The following is a 17,345-nucleotide window of genomic DNA, read 5'->3' on the forward strand; positions in this document are numbered from 1 at the left end:
CAAATGTATTCATTGCTGTTTTGGAAAAAATAAATACAATATTTGCTTTCTCACAACAATTTCATGATCTCAATATCTCTATGCTTGATCAGTCATAATTTTAAACATGGCGAGGCACATACAAATGTCTGATTTATATATAAAACATTAGAATTGGATGTTAAGTATATGTGTAAGTGATTGTAATCAAGATACAGACAGGTTAAAAACATTATACATGTAAACAAACCTTTAAAAGTAATAGAGAACACAAGAAACTTCAATATTGTTGTTAGATATCGAATCATTTCCCCAACTGCATCCAATCTTGCACCTTTATAGTTCATCTCGACATGATCTGTGTCTTGCTGCTGTAAAGAAAGCCTTCTGAACTTTAGCTTCAGACAAACATATAGCACCACCACCTCTGCCCATCTGGCTCACTTCTCTATTCATATCAGCGATGCAAACCCAGAGAGACTCGGCACAGCACCATTTAGAGTGATCCACAGTGTCACTGAAGGACTCCAAGTTCAGCAATTCTATTTCATCCACATCGTACACATTGTGATCAGTGTTGGGGATGCTGCAGTTGGACAGCAGGGGGCGCTTCATCTTTCCCCAGCTCCTCACATACAGTGTCTGATTCAGATGGTATACCATAAGGCCAGAGTAAAGATCTAACAAAAGTAAACAAAGCAGAACATAAAGTTAATCATAAACAAGCATCATTCAACAGAAAGGTACGCTGTGTATAGTTACAAAATATCTAAAAAGTGTTTGACGTTTATGTCACAGTTCAGTCATCCAGCTCTCAGTGTTTTTCCACTGATCCTGCCTCCGCCCCACTCAGCCTGCCAGGCACACCCACCTCGCCAGTCTTCTCTACTCACCTGTGCACACAGCTGCTTCTCATCACATGCAATCAGCCCAGCACATATATTCACCAGCTCCACACTCACTCCTTTGCCAGATTGTTCTTTGCCATGCGAGACCTGCCAGCATACTCCTGCCTGTCTTTTCCGGTACCGACCTTGCCTGTCCCCGATTCCTCTGCTTTGTCTGCCTCCTGAATTACCAGGTATCCTGACCGCCCGCCTGTTCCTGACTACCCGCCTGCCTGCTCCTTCCTGGTACCTTTGCTGGATCGACTGCCTGCCTGCCCGTTCGACCGATCGTCGCCTGTCACTGTGTTTCTGTGCTGTCTGCCTGTCTGCCGGAGTGTCAGTAAACCGTTGAACTGTACCAGTGATTCTGAGTCCTTTGTACTGCAATTGGGTCCATACACCACCTGTTACAGTTTACTGTAATAACTCAAATTCTCATGAGATTTGAAAGCAACCATGGGTTAATAAACACTGAATTTAATGCAGAACTGCTAGTAACCAGGCTTTCAATATATCATTATTCAGGTTATACATTTTACTGTCTTCACTGAGATTAAGTACATTTTACTACTTATGTATACAAGTATTTCTTACCATCCCCAAAACGTTTGTATTTGGCAAAGCTTTTGAAACTTTGTCCTCCCTGTGACACCAGGTCCTGCACTTGGTACCAGGGTTGAATCTTTGGGTAACAGCTTCTCTGTGCGACACATTGCAGGTTCATGGGGAAGGTGTTGGGTATGTGATGGTCATACGAGTAAACATGAATGTACTTGAGCTGCAATCCTGCAAAGTCAGAAAGTTTTTTTTATTGAATCATTATTGCTTTTGCTAAATGACTGGTAGATCCATTTGCTGCCAATGCAGCCAATACAAGCATATACATATGTATATGTATACACTATATATTTAAATACAGTCCATTTACAAGCAGGCTGTCTAAATCACATTTACATACCTATGTCTTTGAATTTTTCATAGGAGTAAGTTACACAGATAAATGTCTGAGCGTTGACATTTCCACTTATCGGCCAGAAGTTATTTCTCTTGGTCCCCTCTGGAAATCTTGGTGTGCTGTGTGACAGCCAAACTCCAGTTTGTTTGTCCAGCATTATAACACCTTTAAGAAGTGACACAATATAAATCAACGGAAATGCCTCTTTGTTCCATTGTGATACTTTTGACTTGCATGTAATATAGTAAAGCATTGCTGCAGCAACCTTTGCTGTGGCCAAATGATGAAGGAGCCGTTTTATATCGTGGTGGTGGCGGCTGATCACTGTACAGCATGAATCCAAAGCCCTCAGTCTACAACAACACAACAGGAAATCAAGAATTAGTGTATAGGTTAAACACAGGAGTGACACACATTTACTATGACATTACCATTCTGATCTTATAGTTAAAGAATGGCTCCAGTGTGTTTGCCAGGACACCAGATGCATCATTGATTTCCTTTGTGCCAGTTGTCCATCCTTCGGTGCTATTATCAAGGTATAGATACTTCAAACCATCAATTTGCTCGGGTAACTTGTATAAAATATACCTGATGAGGAGAAAAATGGATGAGTCAGTCATTGACATTATTCTAGTATAATTGGCAGTCGAGAGAATGATGGAGTTGCCTAAGTTAAACAGGATCTTACACACAATCTTAAACTGTCACACTCTCCAGTCATAGTAAATGACAGTTATAGGATAGTCACAGTTAAACAGATGAACATGCCCAAATATATCAATAAACATAGAACACACTCGCCAAGAACATCCCGAACAATGTGTACACATAAAGGGAATAATTTAGAATGAACAACACGCAATTAAGTCCCCTGGCACCGTCTATCTGGGAGACAACGGATTGCGCAACAATGGCAGCCGGTTGCAACAGTATATTGAGCTGAGCGTGAATTACAAGTAAAAGAGTAATACAAACAAACTCAAAATCTCTACCAACCAGTCCACATCCATCCCCTCTTCATTTTTACATTTCACATCAGAGTCACAGCCGCGAAGGATTCCAACACTCAAGAGGAGTCTCAGGATTAGACTCTGAAACAAACAGAATTAAACCAAGTCCACCATTAAACCATTTCTGGACTTTATGTTCATTCAAAGTTTTATATTATGTGACTTATTTAATCTGAGACCTATCTTCAACATAATTATCTGTTCCACTGAGCAGCATTTCAGCATGTTTTGGTTGTATATGTATCATTACACACAATATCCTGAAATAGCTTGACAAAGGCATTTAAGGTCTCAACAATATCAGAAAAAAATCAAGCATTGTATCATATAATCTATTATATGATACATAAAATAATTTACTTACGTATTTCTCCATCTCTCACTGTTGACTCACTTTCATTTATGACTTGACGGTAAAATGAAACTTACCCATGTACTTCATCACGCCCACATTTTTTCATCTGCTTCCTCATTGTTCATTCAAAGTGTTCAAATTCTGAGATGCCAAATGCCAACTGGGGAACGTCACTTTATTCAGGATCAGATGGAAATCAGAACACTGAAAAAAACGATTCCTATGGGCTATAATGCACAATTCAGCATCTACTAACTTGATTTCAGTCATTACATGTTGGCATAAATGTTTATATTTGACATCCAGTGAGAATCATCCAGTCCAAATCTTCTGTTTTCTCTCTTTAATCTAGCAGCCGATGTACCAGTCCACCACCTGTCGGAAAGCTGTGTAAATTAAAGGGTTGAAGGAGCAGACCAGCCCCCCACCGCGCCACACCTGGGTCCTCTCCCTGTTCAGGTCTCCCAGACATGTCACCTGGTCTTTGTAAGCCAAGGAGACGCACCACTTTGAGTGGTCGTAGTGGGACTGGAACGCTACGGAGCCGGGAAGGTGAACCCTCTTGATGTTCATGGTGTGTCGGGGCAGGGAGCAGTTGGAGGGCATCTCGTAATTTGGAGTCTGCCACGACTCCACCAGCAGGTCTGCATCCAGGACCTGAGCCACCCAGCCTGTGTAGATGTCTGATACAGGCCAGAGAAGAGAGGAGTGTAGTGCAATTTGTGTAAGTCTACTTTCTGTTTAACAGCATTTTAGGCAAACAAGAAATCCTTCTCCAGCAAATGGGAAATTGCCCGGTTTATGCGACACCCAGTGATCAGGAGGGGAAGGAGGGAATAATCCATCAAAACAAAAACGAAACGAAACTTATTTTTCTTTTTACTTCACATCCAAGTTCACACAAATAGGTAAAATTGACGGAGTCAAACATATTTCTAAATATACTTACAGATCACTTTCATCTAAAACATACCAAATACAGAAAACAGCATTCATTGTGATGTGTTATTATAGTCAAAGTCATAGGAGTAATTAAATTTATTCATTGCTGTTTTGGAAAAAAAAAAAAAATAGCTTTCTCACAACAATTTCATAATCTCAATATCTCTATGCTTGATCAGTCATAATTTTAAACACGATGAGAAACATAAAAATGTCTGATTTATAAATTAAACATTAGAATTGGATGTTAAGTTTATGTCTAAGTGATTGTAATTCAAGATGCAGACATGTTAAAAACATTGTACATGTAAACAAACCTTTAAAAGTAATAGTGAACACAAGAAACTTCAATATTGTTGTTAGATATCAAATCCTTTTCTGAACTGCATCCAATCGTGCACCTTTAAAGTTCATCTCGACATGGTTCACAAGTTACTTTTGTAAACAAAGCCTTCTGAACTTTAGCAGTAGACAAACATATAGCACCACCACCTCTGCCCATCTGGCTCACTTCTCTATTCATATCAGCGATGCAAAGCCAGAGAGACTCGGCCCAGCACCATTTAGAGTTATCCACTCTGTAACTCAAGAACTCCATGTTCAGCAATCTTACTTTATACACATCGTACACATTGTGATCAGTGTTGGGGATGCTGCAGTTGGACGGCAGGGGGCGCTTCATCTTTCCCCAGCTCTTCACATACAGTGTCTGATTCAGATGGTATACAATAAGGCCAGAGTAAAGATCTAACAAAAGTAAACAAAGCAGAACATAAAGTTAATCATAAACAAGCATCATTCAACAGAAAGGTACGCTGTGTATAGTTACAAAATATGTAAAAAGTGTTTGACGACTGTAATAACTCAAATTCCCATGAGCTTTGGGCTTTGAATGCAACCATAAGGTTAATAAACACAGAATTTAATTCAGAACTGCTAGTAACCAGGCTTTCAATACGTCATTGTTCAGGTTATTCATTTTGCTGTCTTCTCTGATATTTAGTGCATTTTACTACTTAAGTATATGATTAATACTTACCATCCCCAAAACGTTTGTATTTGGCAAAGCTTTTCAAACTTTGTCCTCCCTGTGACACCAGGTCCTGCACTCTGTACCAGGGTTGAACCTTTGGGTAACAGCTTCTCTGTGCGACACATTGCAGGTTCATGGGGAAGGTGTTGGGTATGTGATGGTCATACGAGTAAACATGAATGTACTGGAGCTGCAATCCTGCAAAGTCAGAAAGTTTTTTTTATTGAATCATTATTGCTTTTGCTAAATGACAATGGTAGATCCATTTGCTGTCAATGCAGCCAATACAAGCATATACATATGTATATGTATACACTATATATTTAAATACAGTCCATTTACAAGCAGGCTGTCTAAATCACATTTACATACCTATGTCTTTGAATTTTTCATAGGAGTAAGTTACACAGATAAATGTCTGAGCGTTGACATTTCCACTTATCGGCCAGAAGTTATTTCTCTCGGTCCCCTCTGGAAATCTTGGTGTGCTGTGTGACAGCCAAACTCCAGTTTGTTTGTCCAGCATTATAACACCTTTAAGAAGTGACACAATATAAATCAACGGAAATGCCTCTTTGTTCCAGTGTGATACTTTTGACTTGCATGTAATATAGTAAAGCATTGCTGCAGCAACCTTTGCTGTGGCCAAATGATGAAGGAGCTGTTTTATCTAGTGGTGGCTGATCACTGTACAGCATGAATCCAAAGCCCTCAGTCTACAACAACACAACAGGAAATCAAGAATTAGTGTATAGGTTAAATACAGGAGTGACACACATTTACTATGACATTACCATTCTGGTCTTATAGTTAAAGAATGGCTCCAGTGTGTTTGCCAGGACACCAGATGCATCATTGATTTCCTTTGTGCCATTTGTCCATCCTTCGGTGCTATCATCAAGGTATATATACTTCAAACCATCAATTTCCTCGGGTAACTTGTATAAAATATACCTGATGAGGAGAAAAATGGATGATGTAGTCACTGAATCATTTACATTATTCTAGTATAATTGGCAGTCGAGAGAATGATGGAGTTGCCTAAGTTAAACAGGATCTTACACACAATCTTAAACTGTCACACTCTCCAGTCATAGTAAATGACAGTTATAGGATAGTCACAGTTAAACAAATGAACATGCCCAAATATATCAATAAACATAGAACACACTCGCCAAGAACATCCCGAACACTGTGTACACATAAAGGGAATAATTTAGAATGAACAACACGCAATTAAGTCCCATAATCCCCGGCACCGTCTACCTGGGAGACAACGGATTGCGCAACAATGGCAGCCGGTTGCAACAGTATATTGAGCTGAGCGTGAATTACAAGTAAAAGAGTAATAAAAACAAACTCAAAATCTCTACCAACCAGTCCACATCCATCCCCTCTTCATTTTTACATTTCACATCAGAGTCACAGCCACGAAGGATTCCAACACTCAAAAGGAGTCTCAGGATTAGACTCTGAAACAAACAGAATTAAACCAAGTCCACCATTAAACCATTTCTGGACTTTATGTTCATTAGGAGTTTTATACGTGATTTATCTAATCTGAGACCTATCTTCAAGTTGTCAAACATAATTATCTGTTCCACTGAGCAGCATTTCAGCATGTTTTGGTTGTATATGTATCATTACACACAATATCCTGAAATAGCTTGACAAAGGCATTTAAGGTCTCAACAATATCAGAAAAAAATCAAGCATAGTATCATATAATCTATTATATGATACATAAAATAATTTACTTACGTATTTCATCATCTCTCACTGTTGACTCTCTTTCATTTATGACTTGACAGTTCAATGAAACTTACCCATGTACTTCATCACGCCCACATTTTTTCATCTGCTTCCTCATTGTTCATTCAAAGTCTTCAAATTCTGAGACGCCAAATGCCAACTGGGGAACGTCACTTTATTCAGGATCAGATGGAAATCAGAACACTGAAAAAAACCTTCCTATGGGCTATAATGCACAATTCAGCATCTACTAACTTGATTTCAGTCATTACATGTTGGCATAAATGTTTATATTTGACATCCAGTGAGAATCATCCAGTCCAAATCTTCTGTTTTCTCTCTTTAATCTAGCAGCCGATGTACCAGTCCACCACCTGTCGGAAAGCTGTGTAAATTAAAGGGTTGAAGGAGCAGACCAGCCCCCCACCGCGCCACACCTGGGTCCTCTCCCTGTTCAGGTCTCCCAGACATGTCACCTGGTCTTTGTAAGCCAAGGAGACGCACCACTTTGAGTGGTCGTAGTGGGACTGGAACGCTACAGAGCCGGGAAGGTGAACCCTCTTGATGTTCATGGTGTGTCGGGGCAGGGAGCAGTTGGAGGGCATCTCGTAATTTGGAGTCTGCCACGACTCCACCAGCAGGTCTGCATCCAGGACCTGAGCCACCCAGCCTGTGTAGATGTCTGAATACAGGCCAGAGAATAGAGGAGTGTAGTGCAATTTGTGTAAGTCTACTTTCTGTTTAACAGCATTTTAGGCAAACAAGTAATCCTTCTCCAGCAAATGGGAAATTGCCCGGTTTATGCTTGAAACTGTTAATGGGGTTAGGTTGAATAAGAAAGGAGACGGAAGCTTAACCAGTTTGAATATGCGGCAAGTTCAGACACGACCTTACCATCCACAAAGTGTTCTGATTTTGCAAAACCGACAAACTTTTCCCCTTGGGCTGACAAAAGGTGCTCTATGTTCCTATCAGCGCCCAGCTTTGGTTTGGATCCCTCGCACAACTGTGCCAAAGGGGACAAGTTGGCCACAAATGCAGGAGGAACGGAACAGTTATAGAAGCGTGGGAAGAGGTACGCCATGTGCTGTGCTGCGAGGAAAGAGAGCAGAGAGAGAAACGCACGTTACACTAGAAGGGAGTGCATGCCTCAGCCAAGGCAACGAGAAGTTATCCAATTGCAGTATGACTCCGTCTATAAATGATGACATTTGACAGATTAGTGACAATGCCGTGATCACTTTAGTTCATGAGATACAGCAATATTGGAAGAATGAGCCATTTCAACTTTGGCTCGTGATCACACCAGCTGAGTCTGAGGCAAAACAAGTCTGTATTTCATCAGTTGGCCAAGGTGAAAGTCTGAGGGAGCCAAATCACGTAAGCAGGGTCAAAACCGCACAATTTTAAAGCTAAAAATCATTGATAGCAAAATGGGAAAACTGTTGACTAACTAATATTTATTTATCTAGTTTGTCCAATCGTGTGCATCGTACTCAGTAAATGTTTTTCAGCCAACATGGAATTTTGTAAGTGGAGGTCACACGGAGTTACAGTTCAAACCTGTTGCTTCATGACCGTCACTCACCTATGAGGGGGAACTGTTCATACTGATAAGTCACACACAGAGCAGTCTGGCCATTGACTTTGCCAGAGGATGGGTAAAGGTAACCCCTCTCAGGGAATGATGGGAAATGTGGGACACTGTGGGACAGCCACAAGCCTTGAGAGTGGTCAAAGAGCAGCACCCCTGCAGAATGGACACCAACAACATATTACATGTACAAAACAATCACACAACATTTAAACATGCCCTCTTCAAACCTCCCATCAAAGTCATATCAGGGCAGTGATCCTGAGTCAATAGCACTTATCACAGGGGTGACCTTTGCCCCGTTTCCTCCCCTCTAACATCGCAATTGCATTGATCTGCTCTGTTGTGCAAAATCATCACATAAAAACTAAGCTACTCAGCACGAAGCCCTTAAAAATACAATTCACATAAAGACACCAGATATAATCAGGTTGCTTTGGATTTCAAAAATGGGAACGCGAACTGAAATCTAAAGTGAATTCCTCAGGTCCTAAATGAGTGGAAATTAAAAAGAAAACATGCTGTATATCCATATTTACACATGAACTGGAGGGCTTCACCTGGCACAGTGAAAGTGCTTGAAGGATTAAGATATGCCATATGCCATATGCCACACACACACACACACACACACACACACACACATATACAAGAGGTAACACGTCCCCGTTGCATGCTGCACGCTGCACGTCTTTGCACGATGTTATGAAAGCAGAGCTCATCAAATCCAGTAAAAACAGAAAGTGATTTTTTACCAAACAGTACCTTTAGTGTGTCCGTATCCTTTGATGTAATCAACGTCCGGTGGTGCATCATTGTATAGTACATAGACGGAGCTGTTAGACTGAAGGAAATATGTGTTTTATATGAAGACGGTACCCTGCATCATTGAGTTATAAACACACAGTTATGCTTACATTATCTATTTCTACAATTGCGTAGTCGGCATAAAATAATGGAATGTTAATGAGGATGTATATTGTGTTTTTTAAAGGTGACATTGTATACAGTATGTTGTAATGTACATGTACATGTGTGGCCCAACCTGTGGCTCACCTGGTACGTGTGGCCCATGTAGAGCTGGCTGAGCGTGCTGCCTATGGCCCCTTGGCTGCTATTCACCAAGAATTTACTCATCTGCCAGCTGCCCACTGTGGAGTCCAGGTACATGTACTCCAACCCACTGCCCACCTCCCCGATCTTATACTTAGGCAGCTTGTAAATAATAAACCTGCAGTGACGGGTGAGAGAAAAGTAGACCTACATTGTGTTGAAGATTTGCTTGAAAGAACACGGATAGATTTTCGAATCTATTTCATGCTTCAGTGTAAAAGAGTAGGAAACTAGTTGAAGTACATTGAAAAGTTCTAAACTCACCAATCCACAGGTTCTCCGGCTTCATTTCGACAGGAAATTTCAGCGGGGCTCACTGTGAAATACAGAAACAGGCCTACAAACTGTAAACTGGAACGCACAGCCATCTGGAAGTCGCCTCTCATCTGAACTGAACAGAGACGGACTGAAAAAAAGGGAAACCAGGCTGTTCATCAGTGTGGAACATTAAAGTGCACGGAACACAGCAGGCTGGGGATGCAAAACAGGAAGTCACAAGGTATGATCACATGACAGGAGATCAGAGAACATTGAACCAGGAACTATCTCACCACAATGTCACAAAACTAATCCCACACTACATACCTATTAGATGTAAAGATGTGTAACATGCGGCTTCATTTTAAGAAACACCTACAATGTATGTTTCTATTGAAATTATGTAACAGTATTTATGTCTTTCCCCCTTCATCACCTAAATCTAGTTTAATAACCAAATGGGATTATTCCTAAATAAGGTTTATTTTCTAAAACCAATGCAAATAGTGGGTAAAGTCACTTTTTCCAAGATACCAGCATGGCTGTGGGTTAACCCTAACACCTCCCTGTAATGTCCTAGGGTTGAAACTCCAGTGAATCTTATTTTGGTAAACATTTCTCAATATTCCTACTCACAGCTGCAACAGACATTAGAATCAGTCCACTGGCCTCTCTTTGAATCATAAACTGCTTCAGCTTCATGCCAATCAATTGAAAGTGGCTCCACAGATTGACCTTTGACCTTAGCGTGCTGTCGTTCACACTCGATACAACCATCTCTTCCTGCATCTTCTTTCTGGCATTGTCTAACTGAGCAGACTTAATTTGTCACTGACATCAGTGCACCTTCACCTCCCCCATTCTTTTCCATACGGGGCATGAATTGCTTGAAGCGCATTGGCAAGATTCACTTTTTCTTCCTCCTCTGTCAGTCCTCACAACGCAACTTTACATATGGACATGAACCGGATCAACAGCACAACCTCTGCACTGATAGAAGCCAAATAGATCCACGGGGGGAAAACTCACTCCACTGGTTTCAGTTGTTTTCAATGAAACATTCAGAACACACTTGTCTTGCACTACAACATACTTTTGATGAATCACTGTGCAGGGACTCACCAGCCCCATGTCTGACTTTGTATGAATGCAGCAACATGACAAGATCAGTCAACGCCATGAGTCATGAGCTCTGTGAAGAAACTATTTTGAGATTTTTAAAAAATGCATGCAGAATATACATGTGGAAGAAGTTAATGATTATGCCGTAGATTTTAACTCATCAACTCGCATCAAAACAGACTGTAGTACCTCCCTCTCTACAAAATCCTCCTCCAGCAGTGAATCTTGCTGGAGCCACGCTGGAGCTGTAGAGGACAGACAGGACAGGCAAAGGAAGACACTATGGCCACTGCAGATCAGGTAACAGACAACAGCATTATACTGTACATATAAATATATATATCATTTTTGTAAAGAAATCACTGAAACACAAAAAGTTCTTTTTGGACCAATAACCAGTGAGGTCAATGGCCAAAGGGCCGGACCCTGAGCTGCTTCAGTTAAACAAGGCAGAGGTCACATCTACTGAAAATGATTCAACAGTTCTGGAGTTACATTAACATTAATCCCTAAAACAGAAACCCACCAGTGATACATTTCTGCATTTTCTAATTTCTCATTCATCACTCTGTATATCAGATTTTAGCCTTAAAGCAAGCATGCTCATACTGTATATAGAAATTCCTTTTTTGTAATTTCATGATGTTGCTCTGTTTTGATGTTATCATCTGTGTTGTGCATGTATGTGCAGAATGTGGAGTTTGTGCGGACGGGCTACGGTAAGAACGCGGTGAAGGTGTTGTACATCAGGAGACAGGGGAGCCAACACTACGTGATCGAGCTGAAGGCCGACGTGGAGCTCACGCTCAAATCACGCAAGGACTATCTACGAGGGGACAACTCGGATATCATCCCCACGGACACCATCAAGAACACCGTCCACGGCTTGGCCAAGATCAAGGGGGTGGGTCTCACACAAACACACACACATCCACCGACAAACCAGTGGACGAGTCAATTCAGAGGAGACATTTCTGTCCCGGTGCTGGTGTTATTGTTTTTATAATGCCCTAATAAAGTAAATGTGTACATACTGATGATTAGATTATGAACAGCATCAGTATATTCAACATCTCGTCTACAAAAGTAAGTACAACTGGTTAAGCAGGAACCTTATCTCGATTTGCATAATGCCCCTGTACCAAGACCTCTCTGCCAGTTAATCTTTAATTTTTCTGAGCACATCGTTTTTAGCCTATCACAGGATTTTTGCGGTGTGATTTCACTGTTCAGGTTAAGACCATCGAGCAGTTCAGCCTGGATATTTGCCATCATTTCCTGACCTCCTTCAACCATGTGCTGAGGGCCAAGGTTCACATGGAGGAGGCTCCATGGAGGAGGCTAGAAAAGGTCAAATATTTCATTTCATGTGGTTTGAAGATGTTTGTGAAATTGATTGCATGTTTCCAATCCTGTCCAGTGTTTTGCAGGACAATGAATGACGTTTTAATGTATGAACTACCATGTTTGTCATTGATGATGATGGTGATGATTATTGGAATTGAAATAGAATAAAGTGTATGTTTTTCAGAATGGGGTTGAGCACCCTCATGCATTCATCTTCAGCCCAGAATCGTGTCGCTTTTGCGATGTTGAGCAAGACCTGAGTGGTAAGAACACAGTGTGCGCACAATTTCAATCATTCATCTTTGATAATGTATTTGCCGATTCTGTGATTCCTTCTTTCCGCTTCCTCTGTGTTGACGTTTCCATAATGGCCCTGACGTTGTGTAAACCCTTGGACGCAGCATCTTTTTGTCTGTTTAAACCATCTTTAACCTTGAAGTACTTGGTGCTTAGGGCTTAACTCTTGAACTGCGCCTCTGGCAGGTGACCCTGTTGTTCACAGTGGGCTGAAGAACATGACAGTGCTGAAGACCACCCAGTCTGGTTTTGAGGGTTTCCTCCGAGATCGCTTCACTACGCTGCAAGAGACCAAAGACAGGTGTTTCTGCACCTCTGTCTATACTAGATGGCGCTACAGCAAGACTCAGGGTGTCAATTTTGATGCTGCATGGTAACACACTCTATTAATGATCCGTCAAAAAATCCTGAACTTCAAAATAATGTGCTTCGGAACTAACGATCACGCAATTTTGCTCACAGGAATTCCATTAAGGAGACAATAATTGAGAAGTTTGCCGGCCCTTACGACCGTGGAGAGTACTCACCCTGTGTGCAGAAAACCCTGTACGAGACACAGGTTCTGGTCCTGGATCGAATTCCGGAGGTACGCCTCCCAGCATAACACACTCACTGCCTCCTGCAGGTTGGTGAAGTCTGCACCTCCAGCCTACTGCTCCTTCTACATATATTCTACATATTATATATTCTACAAAAAACACATTTACTCCTCAAACACGTCACAATTGTCAAACCCAAAGCTACAATCTAATACGTTCATACAAAAACATGTACGCATATTATAAACATGGCAAAAGAAAGGGAAGACAGAATGTTACACCAAATAACTGATTGTTGAAAATCAAATTGTTGAACATTCCAAAGCACATTCCTGACCTTTGGTAATATCGGAGCCTGGTGCCAGATAAGGATATAGAGGGATGAAATCAGATCCATACAGCACTAAAGCTTTTCCATAATCCCTGTAGTCAATTGAGACCGAATATGTCATCTTCCAGGTGGATGAAGTCGAGATCGTCATGCCCAACCAGCACTACTTCACAATAGACATGACGAAAATGGGCCTCCAGAACAAGGATGAGGTAAGGTTATTACAACTCCTCTGGAAAGATGTTTTGACAGAATATAGTGGACGTTATTGAACTGGATTTTCCCCCTCCCCTGCCTTGGACAGGTTCTTCTGCCCTTGGACAACCCGTCTGGAAACATCACGGGAACATTGCGCAGGAAGCAAGCCAAACTCTGAGGCTGTCTTTGTGCATCTAGAAAATGGCGCCGCTGTGGATCAAAAGAAGAGTCGATGTGACATTACAGAGAAGCCTGAGAGCTATTACCAGGTTGTGAAGAGAGTAACTGACCAATAAAGACATGGTTCAAGCTTCTGACCATATAGTAGGAATAAGAAAATAAAAGCACCTCGACTGTCAATAACCTCCTGAACTTGTGTTTGTTCTTTGGTGAGAAAAGAGCACCATTTATTGCAAATCTTTGATTCAGGTATTCAAACTCCAGTGTTATGTTGGAACAAACATTGGTCATTCGTACACACACACACACGCACACCCACTTCAAAACACTTGTCTCTTCGCAACAATGCAGAAAGCACCACAGGTTAGAACATCATGAGAATATTTACACATAAATATTTCCATACCAACATCCTACAGCCTACGTTTATAATGCAAGTGTGTGCAGGGGGGAGAAAACAAAAGGGTGCTGGGTTTGCTTTTCGTGTCTGGTAAAACAAAACGCTTCACTTTTGCATGCGTAACACAACTCAGGGACGCAGGTTAGAGATTAGAGGAAATAAAAACAACAATGCATCAAATGATTCAGATACAACAGAACACACAGCTTTTCCAACTATATATCATCTTATGTACAAACACTTTTAAAACCAACATTGGTAAAAATTCACTTTGCATACGCTCACAAACAAATATGTACACGCACACACACACACACACACACACACGCTCATCTACATAATTCACACCTGCTGAATATCCTCCCTAAATTTCCTTTTCTTTTCTTTTTCTTTTAAATAAAAACACGATTAAAATTAAATAATATCATAAGCAGCAGAAATAAGAATGGCTGAAAGGGTAAACGGCTGAGTGGACCCACTGTGCAACCCATTCTGAGGGGGTCCAAGCTTACAAAAGCAGACAGCATTAAAATCCGACGTGTTAAGGTGCCACTGTGGCCAGAGGAGTCTTAGTGAAGCGGCAGCAAACCCGGCGGTCTCCTGACATGTTGATTGTCGCTGTGGCTGGGTGGGAGGGTGGGGTTAGGGGGATGGGGGGATGGGGGCGCTGGCTCGGGGCCTTCCGGTGCTACGAGGCATTGCTCTTCAGGTGCTGAGTTTGCAGCGGCTTCACGTGGTACTCGTAGATCTTCAACGCGGGGCCCAGCTTGATCGACAGGCCCGTCAGGACGTCGTTCCGCGTCATCAGCAGCAGGGACTTGCCATCGATTTCCTGTCAGGTGAGAGTGAGGAGAAAATTTGCGCGATTGCCGTTCATGCTCAGCTGTCATTTTGTCGCACACGTGAATATTTGGTGTGCAGGCGTATAGGTGCGGCGCTCCAACCTGATCCTGGAAAGCGGTGGCTTGCTCTTCGAACCCCGTCGCTTTGAAGTAATTGACGACGTCCGCCACCCCCCAGTTGGCCGGGTCCGGAAGCTGGCCGTTCTCCACAGGGCTGCAAGGGTCACATTTTACAGACACTCAACTATAAGAGCTGTTCAACTGATCAAATAAGTCATCCATGCCTTTGCTAAACCCGGAGAGGATACCTTTTGGTGTCAACAGAGCCATTTGCCTTGTCATCCATGCCAGCTGTTAAGAAAAGCGAAAACAAATGTACAATAATGATTATAAATGAGACAGTTCATTGATTCATTGATCCCAGCTCCTTCAAGGTGAGGTGATCGATATTGTAAACTCAATACCTGCAGGGGTTTGGACTGCTTGGTAGATAAAACAACTCAGGTTAAGTTGTCACATTAGGCTTTTACGGGGTGTTTATTCTTTTATAGACTAAATGATGACTTCATTCATTAAAACCTTGATTAGAACTTTGATAATGAAACCAATGATTAGTTTCAGCTCAATAAAAATAGATAAAAACACACAGATCAAAACAGAATGAATGCCTTTTTGTTATTAAGTATTGTCTTCTATTCTATTCTATCATTTATTTCATTTTATAACATTCTGCCCTGTAATTTTACCTGGCGTGCTTTACATGAATATTAAAATGAGGTTTTGCTGGAGATGGAAAGGCAACAGCACCTCTGAGTGAAGGTTTGTGCTGTTTGACTGCATGACTTTATCACATTTAACACCTGAGCTCTGCCAGAATTATAAACTTATGCAACTGCACTTAACATAAACATAAAATACACTAATAAAATAATCCTTACAATCTGTTACGCTGCAGGAAATTTTCATCAGATGTCTTCAGGTTGAGAAGTCAGTGCTTTGGCATCATTGTGTCGCAGTTCCTCGATATTTCTGCAGGAATAATAACATTGTAACATTAAAATTATGAAAGAACACACAGTAATATTATTTGCTATATTATAAGCAAAACGAAACTAAATGTGGCAAGTAACAATAAGGCAGCAGTTTTCTGATTCAGGACAGATGGACTGAGTATTTCTGAAAATAACAAGTATTGATTCATAATAATGCTGATTAAAATACGCGTTAACTACATTTAAAATAAGCACAACACAAAATTACGATCATTTCTAGGCACGTACTTAAATATCCTTAGAATTGTTTTGACACAGCTCAACGTATCTGAAATTGACCTACGGATTAATTATGATAATAAATGTGTTAGACAGCTGCCTGTTCCTATTTTGTATGACGCTAACATGGAGAGTTAGCTGGTTTTGCTAATCCATATTTGAGCATTTACCTTATTTCAGATGATTTCCGCTTGACAACGCGACTTAATCCGAGATACACACACGCGTCAGATAAAAGGAAGTTTTCTTATTATTGGGATATTTTACGAGCGAGGTGATGGATATTTTCATGTGATAAAATCAAGATTTGATCAAGTAGAAACAACTAGCCTCTTCATCGGATTAGCTTCCTTCGCCCACATGACACTAATGAATCATGGGAAATGAAGTTTTTCATCATCCGCATCTCAAATCTGGTTTATACACCGGGCGCAGTGTTTTCTTTTTTTATTTATCATATTAAACACAAACAGGTATGCGTTTCTTCTTAAAAAAAGGATTTATTATAGTGACATTTCCTTTGTTACATAAAATATGCTACAGCAAAGTATGTTTCCCTTGCAAGTACAAGTAAATATGAGTGGGAAAACGTGTCAGCCTTCTAAATGATGTGCAAAATATCCCACAAACTAAATACAGATACAGATTTCAGATTATTGATCCTTACTGCATGTTTGAGGAGCTACAAATGAACCAATAACTGATTTTCTTCAGTAAGGAGTGTGAAGAGGGAGGGGGAGAAGTGCAATCATTTACACCAAATAACTATGACAGAACATCACACACAGGGGGGGATTGACTACACGTTGTCTGGGAAGGTTTACACACAGGCAGTTTGGACCGAAACATGCTCAGCTCCCAGGTGTAGTTTTCAAACATCCAAATAAAAAAAATCTCAATGGATTCTGCTGATACATTCTGTGCAACCTCATTGTAC

At 41.0% G+C, this 17,345-nt stretch overlaps 5 protein-coding genes across 6 annotated transcripts; 1 reads left to right on the forward strand and 4 right to left on the reverse strand.

Annotated features, from left to right (window-relative positions):
• Positions 1-54: 54 nt before the first annotated feature.
• Positions 55-3,300, reverse strand: LOC143001676 (deoxyribonuclease-2-alpha-like). The gene is made up of 7 exons (XM_076151408.1): positions 3,199-3,300; positions 2,821-2,915; positions 2,253-2,412; positions 2,087-2,174; positions 1,825-1,986; positions 1,461-1,652; positions 55-659 (listed from the first exon to the last, which is right to left on the reverse strand). The coding sequence occupies exons 1-7, from the start codon at positions 3,208-3,210 to the stop codon at positions 316-318; spliced, it is 1,053 nt and encodes a 350-aa protein (XP_076007523.1). The 5' UTR covers positions 3,211-3,300; the 3' UTR covers positions 55-315.
• A 45-nt stretch (positions 3,301-3,345) lies between these two features.
• On the reverse strand, positions 3,346-7,076 carry LOC143001677 (deoxyribonuclease-2-alpha-like). 2 transcript variants are annotated; one of them, XM_076151410.1, is made up of 8 exons: positions 6,926-7,076; positions 6,542-6,636; positions 5,959-6,118; positions 5,799-5,880; positions 5,537-5,698; positions 5,171-5,362; positions 4,745-4,878; positions 3,346-3,872 (listed from the first exon to the last, which is right to left on the reverse strand). In XM_076151410.1, exons 1-8 carry the CDS (start codon positions 6,935-6,937, stop codon positions 3,759-3,761), a joined length of 951 nt encoding a protein of 316 aa, XP_076007525.1. In that variant the 5' UTR covers positions 6,938-7,076; the 3' UTR covers positions 3,346-3,758. The 2 variants fall into 2 exon arrangements, with proteins under 2 accessions (XP_076007525.1, XP_076007524.1); XM_076151409.1 differs by lacking the exon at positions 3,346-3,872 and having other exon boundaries at positions 4,052-4,878; positions 6,926-7,067.
• Positions 7,073-10,111, reverse strand: LOC143001675 (deoxyribonuclease-2-beta-like). Its single transcript, XM_076151406.1, has 6 exons — positions 9,888-10,111; positions 9,567-9,741; positions 9,276-9,354; positions 8,505-8,666; positions 7,811-8,008; positions 7,073-7,598 (listed from the first exon to the last, which is right to left on the reverse strand). The coding sequence occupies exons 1-6, from the start codon at positions 10,007-10,009 to the stop codon at positions 7,264-7,266; spliced, it is 1,071 nt and encodes a 356-aa protein (XP_076007521.1). The 5' UTR covers positions 10,010-10,111; the 3' UTR covers positions 7,073-7,263.
• Positions 10,112-11,192: 1,081 nt separating this feature from the next.
• Positions 11,193-14,078, forward strand: uox (urate oxidase). The gene is made up of 8 exons (XM_076151398.1): positions 11,193-11,303; positions 11,695-11,907; positions 12,237-12,353; positions 12,535-12,613; positions 12,834-13,020; positions 13,110-13,233; positions 13,646-13,729; positions 13,822-14,078. The coding sequence occupies exons 1-8, from the start codon at positions 11,286-11,288 to the stop codon at positions 13,891-13,893; spliced, it is 894 nt and encodes a 297-aa protein (XP_076007513.1). The 5' UTR covers positions 11,193-11,285; the 3' UTR covers positions 13,894-14,078.
• A 543-nt stretch (positions 14,079-14,621) lies between these two features.
• samd13 (sterile alpha motif domain containing 13) lies at positions 14,622-16,764 on the reverse strand. The gene is made up of 5 exons (XM_076151401.1): positions 16,579-16,764; positions 16,076-16,166; positions 15,446-15,488; positions 15,240-15,351; positions 14,622-15,127 (listed from the first exon to the last, which is right to left on the reverse strand). Exons 2-5 carry the CDS (start codon positions 16,101-16,103, stop codon positions 14,984-14,986), a joined length of 327 nt encoding a protein of 108 aa, XP_076007516.1. The 5' UTR covers positions 16,104-16,166; positions 16,579-16,764; the 3' UTR covers positions 14,622-14,983.
• Positions 16,765-17,345: the final 581 nt, after the last annotated feature.

Source organism: Genypterus blacodes, unplaced genomic scaffold (assembly GCF_046128005.1).
Source record: "Genypterus blacodes isolate CSIRO-AG114 ecotype Tasmania unplaced genomic scaffold, CSIRO-AGI_Gbla_v1 ptg000054l_1, whole genome shotgun sequence".
In the NCBI taxonomy this organism is placed as follows: Eukaryota; Metazoa; Chordata; class Actinopteri; order Ophidiiformes; family Ophidiidae; genus Genypterus; species Genypterus blacodes.

Excerpts from the sequence above, each read along its gene's own strand:
- LOC143001677 (XM_076151409.1), bottom strand. Across the intron at positions 6,119-6,541 it reads GAGGGGATGGATGTGGACTG|GTATATTTTATACAAGTTAC; the intron begins GTTGGTAGAGAT and ends TCTCCTCATCAG. Across the intron at positions 5,699-5,798 it reads ATCATTTGGCCACAGCAAAG|GTGTTATAATGCTGGACAAA; the intron begins GTTGCTGCAGCA and ends CACTTCTTAAAG.
- uox (XM_076151398.1), top strand. Across the intron at positions 12,614-12,833 it reads TGTTGAGCAAGACCTGAGTG|GTGACCCTGTTGTTCACAGT; the intron begins GTAAGAACACAG and ends CGCCTCTGGCAG. Across the intron at positions 13,021-13,109 it reads GTCAATTTTGATGCTGCATG|GAATTCCATTAAGGAGACAA; the intron begins GTAACACACTCT and ends TTTTGCTCACAG.
- samd13 (XM_076151401.1), bottom strand. The coding sequence starts at position 16,103 with ATGAAAATTTCCTGCAGCGTAACAGATT. Across the intron at positions 15,489-16,075 it reads TTCCTGCAGCGTAACAGATT|CTGGCATGGATGACAAGGCA; the intron begins GTAAGGATTATT and ends TTTTCTTAACAG. Across the intron at positions 15,352-15,445 it reads GGCTCTGTTGACACCAAAAG|CCCTGTGGAGAACGGCCAGC; the intron begins GTATCCTCTCCG and ends TGACCCTTGCAG.
- LOC143001676 (XM_076151408.1), bottom strand. Across the intron at positions 1,653-1,824 it reads TGAAAAATTCAAAGACATAG|GATTGCAGCTCAAGTACATT; the intron begins GTATGTAAATGT and ends CTGACTTTGCAG. Across the intron at positions 660-1,460 it reads ATACAAACGTTTTGGGGATG|ATCTTTACTCTGGCCTTATG; the intron begins GTAAGAAATACT and ends TACTTTTGTTAG.
- LOC143001675 (XM_076151406.1), bottom strand. The coding sequence starts at position 10,009 with ATGAGAGGCGACTTCCAGATGGCTGTGCGTTCCAGTTTACAGTTTGTA. Across the intron at positions 8,009-8,504 it reads TGAACAGTTCCCCCTCATAG|CACAGCACATGGCGTACCTC; the intron begins GTGAGTGACGGT and ends CTTTCCTCGCAG. Across the intron at positions 7,599-7,810 it reads ATCAGAACACTTTGTGGATG|ACATCTACACAGGCTGGGTG; the intron begins GTAAGGTCGTGT and ends GCCTGTATTCAG.